The sequence below is a fragment of the Setaria viridis genome, chromosome 3 (genome assembly GCF_005286985.2).
Source record: "Setaria viridis chromosome 3, Setaria_viridis_v4.0, whole genome shotgun sequence".
Classification (NCBI taxonomy): Eukaryota; Viridiplantae; Streptophyta; class Magnoliopsida; order Poales; family Poaceae; genus Setaria; species Setaria viridis.
The window spans coordinates 48,742,596-48,751,042 of NC_048265.2; the positions used below are offsets into that span (position 1 = coordinate 48,742,596).

Genomic DNA, 8,447 nt, shown 5'->3' on the forward strand with positions numbered 1-8,447 from the left:
CCGGAGGCTCTAGAAGCGTCCGCGCGTGCAGCCGGGGCCCCCTGTTGATGAACAAAGTTTAGAGGATGGCAAAAGGAATGTAGGGGGAGCTCGGAACTGGGAAAGGGAGCAGATTGATCGATCCATCGATCTGTCAGGGGTAGGTGTCCTATCAGAGTCATGGTTGTTTCCTGCTCAATGATGGCTGTTGTTTCCTGGGCTCTCGAATCATAAGAGGAGAAATGGCGCAAGGGAGAAACTGTTCGCTGTCATAATGTATTAGTAACTGACAGTGCTAAATGAAAGTGATTTCAAAGAACCCAGAAAGGCCCCCCTGCTTTGACTGAAAGCGAGATGAAATACGATCGATTATTCGTATATACGAATGAATATTCATCTTGGAGAGAATGGTTTCTTAATCCTGACAGCCTCAGTCACGTCACCTGTCGTAGTGTCATGTTCAGGTTCCCCTTACCCTCCTCTGTTTCTCGTTGCTTCGAATTGACCCTCCGCTATGTTCTTCTCTGGCAGTTCCTTTCTTTGACTCCCTTTATGGACGACGAAGAAGAAATATCATTCTGAAGGATGAATCTCTAACCAGACTCATCTGATAATTCATATCCTTTTTAGACGACAGGTACATTGGCGAATAGTGAGCTGTGAGCGCAGCAAAGAGAGCATGCATTGAAGTGGATAATGTACAGCAGATCCGTCAAAACCTGTTGCTCACAGAGGTCCCGTATACAATTAGGTTGGGGACTGACTGTACGACGGTGTCGATGGGGATGGCAAAGTTCACCCCGGATGAGATCCCAGATCCTGCACAAGGAAGATTTGGCAGAGCAACGTTCAGTACATCTTCTGCACAGTATCTTGCACGCTCGGATGATATATAGCAACGATTAATGCAAGATCAATTCAATTCGTGGGATCTTCTTCCTTAAAGTGTACCAGAGACACAGGTATCACGGCCCATCTGAGATCCGCAACTATGTTTCTAGGTGTTAAGGTGTACAACACTACAGCTTGTTTTTCTTAAATTGAGGGGCATAAAAGTGGCACGACACGAAATAGATAGTGTGAACACAGAACACTGAAGCATGGGGTTTCACTTGACCTGCATAGACTTATCTTTAAGTTCCGGGGGATAAGGAGCACCAAATAGTCAAGTTAACAGCACCATTTTAGTATGACTATGACCTGGGACTTCATACAGAAAAATCAAAGATTCCCCACAAACTAAGGCAAAGCCGGACGTGATCATCCACCATGGGTCTTGACCATGGGGTGATAACAATTTGCCTGCTGCTTAGGGAATACCATCACAGGGAGAATTTATTTCGATCTTGACAGTCTTCTGTCAACCATGCCTTTCGTCATACAGGAGTCAAGGAACATGACTCAAAAGTCATGAAATGCCGTGGCAACTGTTAGAACTATAGTGTATTTGGTTCTTCAAAGGTTCAGTTTCCGTTTCTTCCAAACAAAAGTTTTTTCCCGCAAAAAAAAACTTTCACAAGGACTAAAGTATACCTTCTCGAGATGTGCATACAGTATGGTATGAGCTGACAACTGACAAAAGAGAAAGCGGTACTCTCTTACAGAAGACAAAAAGATGCATACCAAATGTCATGAGCCATTTATGATTTGATACTGAAGAAATACGAATTGCAGAAAATTGAGTGAACAATTACCTTTACGTGTGAATGTAGCTGTATTAACACCAATTACATGGCCATATGAGTCAATAAGTGGACCTCCTGAGTTACCTGACAGTAAGAAAAATTGTAAATATGGAACATATATTCATGCTAATCATTCATATTAAGCTCACACCCGAACATATATGGAATATAATGACAGGCCACAGCCCAGTACATAGCGGTAAATTAATATGTGATTCAATTACTGAGAGTTAGTGTAAATAAAACCACAAGCCAACAGGACAATGTAGCTATTATAACTACAATCGTGTACTCACAGTCGCAGCTTATCTAGCAACATAATTAATTAATTACTGTGTGAGATCTAGTATACTAATCTGCCAAGAAAGAATTCAAAATTATGCACTCTTTACTCTACCTAATCAAAGGAGAGATCCGGGTTCCCTTAGTATTCCAGTTTATGCCTTCATCTCCAAAGGAGACTCCATGTTGGGCCAAATCTACTTCATCCAACAGGCCCGAAGAGGCTTGGCCTAAACTATGTGCAATGCACCAAGAACTGCTATCTGTTGTCCACTCTTACTGCTCATAGGTTCCTAGGTTCCAAGAAAAGCGGTTTTCCGCCCTGCTTAATATCTCACAAGACTTGCAGTGGTGCTTTTTCTTTATTCTCCATAGGGAGAAAGAGCATTTCCTAATCCCTATGTTTACCTTGCAATAAAATCAATGCACAACCATACTAACGTAAGCCTTATCCATTCACAGGAACAAAAAGATAAAATTAGATGCATAGGGCCAAAACATTAATCTGAGATGCCTGAGTGCACTTAAATAACCTAAATTTCTTCCAAGAAAGCATGTCACTCGTGACTAAACAATAAAATACACCTCGAGGGAGCTCTAGTGAACAAAACAAATGAAAAGTTATCTTCATCGAATTCAATAATTATCATCTTGTACCAAAAGTCAGTTAGTGAACTTGAACTCATTTTAGAAAAGATGGTTGGAGATAATACTACACATCATACAAAACGAAGAAAGACAGTACCAGCATTTATAGCAGCATCTGTCTGTATAGCACCACGAATCGCTCTCCCATTGGGTGATGGTATCTCCCTCCCTAATCCGCTAACCACCTACAAGAAACATCAGTGATCACACCATCAAAATATTCTAGGTTTGTCATACAAGGGTGCAGAACAGTAGCATTATCCATAATTACATAAGGCATTCACTATGGGACAGAGGACTCTTAGAATGTACTTAACACAAACGTTGAACAACTTTTAAGGCATCATTACCCCAGTAGTTAGAGTGTGTTCATATCCATAAGGGTTCCCAATGGCAAAGCAACTTTGCCCAACTCGCAACCCCCGTGATGTGCCAATCAGAGCAGGCCTCAGCTTGTCACCATCAACATCTACCTGCGGCACTGATATGAATTCAACGATAGCGACTAGGACCCAATTTCACATCACTAAAACTTCAGTCACAAATAATGCAATCCCAAACCTTCAGTACAGCAAGATCATATGCTGGATCACAGCCTATTAGCCTCCCTTCCTTTGAGTAACTTTTGCCACTAGAATCCTCCAAGAACACCTAGAAACACCATAAAAAGCCCAGTTTAAAAGCGTAAATAAGCAGAAGTATTATCGTTAGTGAGTAATTAGCTGTTGATAGTGCAAGAAACAAGCAGGCAACCTTGCAGCGATGAAACACAGATCCATCTCCAGCTAGTTTTGCAACCACATGGTAATTTGTCACCTGATGCGCCAATTCAAGCATTCAAATTGAAACTCAAAGAAAAATCTCAATGAATCCCATGCAAAACACAAATTTCAAAGGATCAAGCTAAATATACAAATAAGCTTGCAAGGTAAAAGGATACAGATGAACACAATTATATAGAATGTTTGAAAATCTATTGAAATAACTGAATGTATCAGGTGGCACATATCAAAACCATAGTGCATGACGAAACATTGATGAGCATGAGACAAATTGGATGGCCAAAGTGGAAACCTCGCTTAGTCCAAATGTAGGTTTTCATGTGGGACAGTTGCAGGTAAGCCGATGAAACACCAAACAGATGTAACTAGCAATCACATTTCAGTTTGCGATAGACTAGGAAAACTACAATATACTGCAGTAATTTGAGCAAAATTCTAGTGTCAGTGTTTCCCAGCACGATGGTGAATTGTGATTGCCACTAATAACATCTGACACGGAAACCAATATCTATGTCTGTAGCGAATCAGCGTCTAACAGTAATCCAAAGCGCACTAATTCCATCTCTGAAATTCCTGGTTAATCCGAACAGAAATGCCAACAGGAAAGCACTCACAATGTGGCCCGCGGAGTCCCACACGAACCCGGACCCGGTCCCCTCCACCTTGGCGCCGCCCTCCTCCTCGTCTTCGTCGCCCCCCTCCCCGCCACCTCCCTTCCCCTGCGCCCCCGCGACGACGAGGTCCTTGATGAACACCACCGACGGCGACGCCTCCTGCGTACATCCTGGGGTCAGGGCTCCGGGGCTATGAAGACGAGACAGGGAAAGCGCACCTGGAACAGGCGGACGACGCGGGCCTCGTCGACGTCCTCGTCGGCGGCGCGGGCGGGCCGCGGAGGCGCCGGGGCGGCCGCGGACGCGGCGAGGAGGAGAAGCGCGGCGGCGGAGCTGCGGCGAGTGGTGGCGGAGGAGGAGAGCGAGGCCGGAGGCGGTGGTGGAGGGAGGCTGGGGCTCCGGTGGGGAGGCGATGGGAGGAGGTGGTGGAGCAGCGGCCGCAGCGCCATTCCCTGCGAACGGCGAGGCAGGCTATCGCAGTTGGAAGCGCGCTATCTGTTGAGTGATGACGTGGCAAAGGCTGGAGCAGTGGGGCGAAGGCAGATATGAGGTGGCTACGTCTACTTCTTTGGAAAGCGGGTTTCTGAAGGCGCCTTCTATGATTAGTCGCCGCGCCGTCTTGCATTGCGTTGCCTTGCACCGGCCATGGCCACTGGCCAGCCAGGGACGGCAAGCGAGAAGCAAGAAACGGAGTTGGATCAGGCCGGCGTTCAGAAAGCAGCGGCACAAGCAAGCTCTGCTCATTTCTCGAAGATCCTCTGCTATCTCGATCTTCTCGAAAGACCAATAAGATCAAGAAGATTTTTTTCGAACAACTTTGGGAAGATCCCACCTACTTGATTCTCTTTGGGGTGTTTGGGAGGAGGGGACTAAATTTTAACCCCCGTCATATCGAATGTTTGACATTAATTAGGAGTATTAAATCTAAACTAATTACACAACCTCTAAGCTAAATCGCGAGACGAATCTATTAAGCCTAATTAGTCCATAATTTGACAATGTGGTGCTACAGTAACCATTCGCTAATGATGGATTAATTAGGCTTAATATATTCGTCTCGCGATTTAGCCTAGGGGTTCCGCAATTAGTTTTGTAATTAGCTTATGTTTAGTCCTCCTAATTAGTATCCGAACATCTGATGTGACAGAGCTAAAGTTTAACCCCCTGGTATCCAAACATCCCCTTGATCGAAAATAAGATGGCACAGTACAAGTCTGGTCTCTGGCATAAGGGGGAGATTACGTAAGTTCTCACGTGGCTAGAAGTAAAGAGAAGTTACATAAGAGAAAACAGGAAATATCTTCAAGCCGATCCATAGAGCGGTGCAAGCTCAACGCAACAGGTGCCTAACGAAGCCGAAGTGCAATCTACCAATCGTCCATGGGAGCCACTACCAAGCAACTTGCTTGCCAGGTTCACTGGATTCAAAGTTCCACCATAACACCCCTCGCAGCTACGCCGCCTGTGGCCACCCTCCAATGATTCGGGAGGGTTTGCCAACAGAACGGGGGCTAAGGGTCACGGAAACAACTTGACCAAAATGTCGCCAGAAACGACGACCTCCCTTCAAGCTGAAGGCAACACCAATTGAGGCACATCCAGGTGCCGCATACCGCCATCCAACATCCTTTGAGGGGAGGAAGCTCCAAAGGAGGAAGGGCCGGCAAAGGCTCCCAACATTTGATTTGGTATCTCCATCAACAAGGAGAGCACCGACGAAGTAGAGGCGCTAGCGGTGGACACTTACGGAACCACAGTAAAATCCAAAGGAGCACCAACAACCTTCTAGTTCTGCTGCAAACACGGAGGCGAGGACGGTGGTCGCCGGTGGCGGCATTGGCACAGAGGAGAGGAGGCCATTCAATGATGCCTCCAAGAAGGTGGACGGCGACTTAGAGCGTTATCGTCATCGGCCCGTCAGGCGGGCAAAGGCTTTTTCCTAGGCCCCAATCCTCCGAGGACGCTGGTTCTGACCATGGAGAGTGCCGGAAAGGAGGTGGAGCACCGGTGCGGCGCACGGTCGACCGCAGGAGTGAAGGTGGAGGGGAGGGGGGAGCCGCAGGCAAGCACCAGCATTGGTGCTGCCGGTGGCTACGAGCCAACACGGTCCGCAATGCTAGGACTGCACGCAGTGCCGTCTAGGGCGGTCCACGAGCGTGAACTCGACTCAAACGCGGCGAGCCCATCACCGCTGCACCCTGGCTGGTGCCCCCCGGAGCGGATCCGTGAGAGAATCCGCCTCAAAGGTTAGGGGAATGCCGGATCCAGGCATGCGCGTGCCAAATCCGGGTGTGTCCAGACCAGAGCCGTCGTCCACTGCCGAAGCCGCCAGTAGATCGCCCCCTCCGGCGGTGTTGACGGCAATTAGCGCGCCAGTTGGTGAACCGCAAGCGCACGGATCAGTTGTAGCTTTTCTCTTAGAGTATTCCCCCAAAGTTTATCAATCCGTGGAACAAGTGGATTGCTAGCTCTCACTTTATACTAATCTTACCAACGAAACCAAGCAATATGAGTTGTGTAGAGAGACAAACTAATCTAAACTAAACAAGAAGCAAAAGTTGATACAAGATGGCAAACAAAGATAGATATGTGTTCCCTCCCTAGGATCTTGGTTCACATGAATATGCATCTACTACACAAATAGGTGTTGCCTTCACTAGCTATCACAGAAATTATGTGCTCGCTCAGCTCTTTCCCTCCTGCATATTGTCACTACTTAGGGATACTCAACAACTCCGCTCACACATATATATATCAAAGCATCTGCAGAGTTAAGCTAATCACCAAGATTACCACAAACTCTACTAAGGACATATGAAGCGCTCACATATGTAAATAAAGCATTGCAATGACATAGACCATGAAGCATTGATAGGCATAACGTACATGTAACAGTTACATATCAAAGATCCAAACAATCCTAGGGATGAATATAGGCTTTACCCATCATCTTACAGAGATTGATGCAAAAATGGGTAAAAGAGACTCTGAGAACGTCATCACCGAAGATGGCGGCAAGGGGGTGTAGGAGATCGGCCTAGGGCTCCTTAGGCCTCGGCCTGAGGGCTTCCTTGTGCCTCCTGACTCCCGCCAGCATTGGTCATCGTGGTGATCTAATCTAATCCCTGCTTTTCATCTTGTGGCGGTGGTGGCGGCTAGGTCTAAACTCGTCGAGATCCTCCTCCTTGTTGAAAGTCTTGGGTATTTATAGTTGGTAGTTTCAGTTGGGGTGCCTTTGAGGCCAAGTATCTGGAAAATAACCCTAGAGACTTCGCGGGCATCCTCCTGGTGAAAGGGGAGGTCGATCGAAGCCGAAAAAGGACCAGGCCGATTGGCCTGGACACTTGTAGGCCGATTGGCCTATCCTGTTTAGGCCTCCAATGTTCGAGTGTTTCTTACGAAAGTTGTAGATCTCGTCGAGCTATGCAATTTTCCTTGTAAATTCGTCCTAATCGGAGTTCGGATGAAAAAGATATGGTCCGTGCAAGTTTCAGCTCCCCTTGCGGGCCTGCAGTTCAATGTTCGTGTATGGGTCTTCCAATATCCAAAGTTTGGGCCCAAATCCAACTTGTAGAAAAATCTTTCATTTATGTCGTATTTCCTGTGATTTTGTAATACGGTCCAAAACACATCACATATGCAAATACGGGGTTATTTTAGGTGCCAAGTGGCGGGTTAGTATAAGAATATGCCTGAAAACACTAGTTAAATGGCACTAAAAGTGTATCAATAACGAGCGTCAACAGCCGGCGGCAAGGGGGAGTGTAAGGGAGGGAGAGGGTCGTGCCGCGCCCAACCGCCGTGCTCGGGTCTCGCGTTGGTCCGGGGTGCCGCCTCACTCCGTGCCAGCAAATCGCTCCCTTCGTGAGTTTCTCTCCAAGAAAATCAATCTCCATGGCTGCCGGATCTAGAAATTGAGAGGTAGGAGAAGGGGAAGGAGAGGGTTTTGTGCTAATTTGCCACGCCGCCGCCGTCCTCGCGAGCCCCAGACTTCCGGCAGCCCGCTCTGGCAGTGGTGAGGCAACTGGGGAGATTGGAGGAGGTGGCTGGTGGCGCGGGTTGAGGAGCCACCCGAGTCGCCCCTGGGAGCGATGCGGGACCCGGTGAGGTAACGAGGACTGAAAGACCAAGAAGATCCTCAGCTTTGAAGTCTGAATTGCCTAGAACTAACTGTACAAGTAGCTCCAAATCCACCGCCCATTCATGAAAGTCTGAACAATCGCTTGTCGTGATGCTCAGTTCTTGGTTGGATGAAGGTGAAACGCAGAGATGGCTGGGTGCTATACCGCAATCACAATCGCAATGGCAATCGTGGTTGCTGCCATGCCCGCCTGCTGCGGCTCGCTCTGCGCTGCTCTTCGGGTGGAGAGAATGGTGTGGGATGCTGCGAGGGGCTGAGCTTGGGATTGCTGGCCGAAGCGGTGGATTTGCGATTCCGGTGTGGAGGACCGCGGCGG

The 8,447-nt window shown here is 47.7% G+C and overlaps 1 protein-coding gene across 1 annotated transcript; it reads right to left on the bottom strand.

Annotated features, from left to right (window-relative positions):
• Positions 1-222: 222 nt before the first annotated feature.
• LOC117846942 (protease Do-like 5, chloroplastic) lies at positions 223-4,498 on the bottom strand. The gene is made up of 8 exons (XM_034728065.2): positions 4,209-4,498; positions 3,991-4,149; positions 3,348-3,410; positions 3,156-3,245; positions 2,945-3,067; positions 2,692-2,779; positions 1,674-1,748; positions 223-798 (listed from the first exon to the last, which is right to left on the bottom strand). Exons 1-8 carry the CDS (start codon positions 4,437-4,439, stop codon positions 692-694), a joined length of 936 nt encoding a protein of 311 aa, XP_034583956.1. The 5' UTR covers positions 4,440-4,498; the 3' UTR covers positions 223-691.
• Positions 4,499-8,447: the final 3,949 nt, after the last annotated feature.

What these genes read in the sequence shown, in the direction of transcription:
- LOC117846942 (XM_034728065.2), bottom strand. Translation starts at nt 4,439, where the DNA reads ATGGCGCTGCGGCCGCTGCTCCACCACCTCCTCCCATCGCCTCCCCAC. An exon ending in GGGACTCCGCGGGCCACATT is followed by an intron (nt 3,411 to 3,990) that starts GTGAGTGCTTTC and finishes TTGGCGCATCAG; the next exon opens with GTGACAAATTACCATGTGGT. An exon ending in AGCTACATTCACACGTAAAG is followed by an intron (nt 799 to 1,673) that starts GTAATTGTTCAC and finishes TTCCTTGTGCAG; the next exon opens with GATCTGGGATCTCATCCGGG.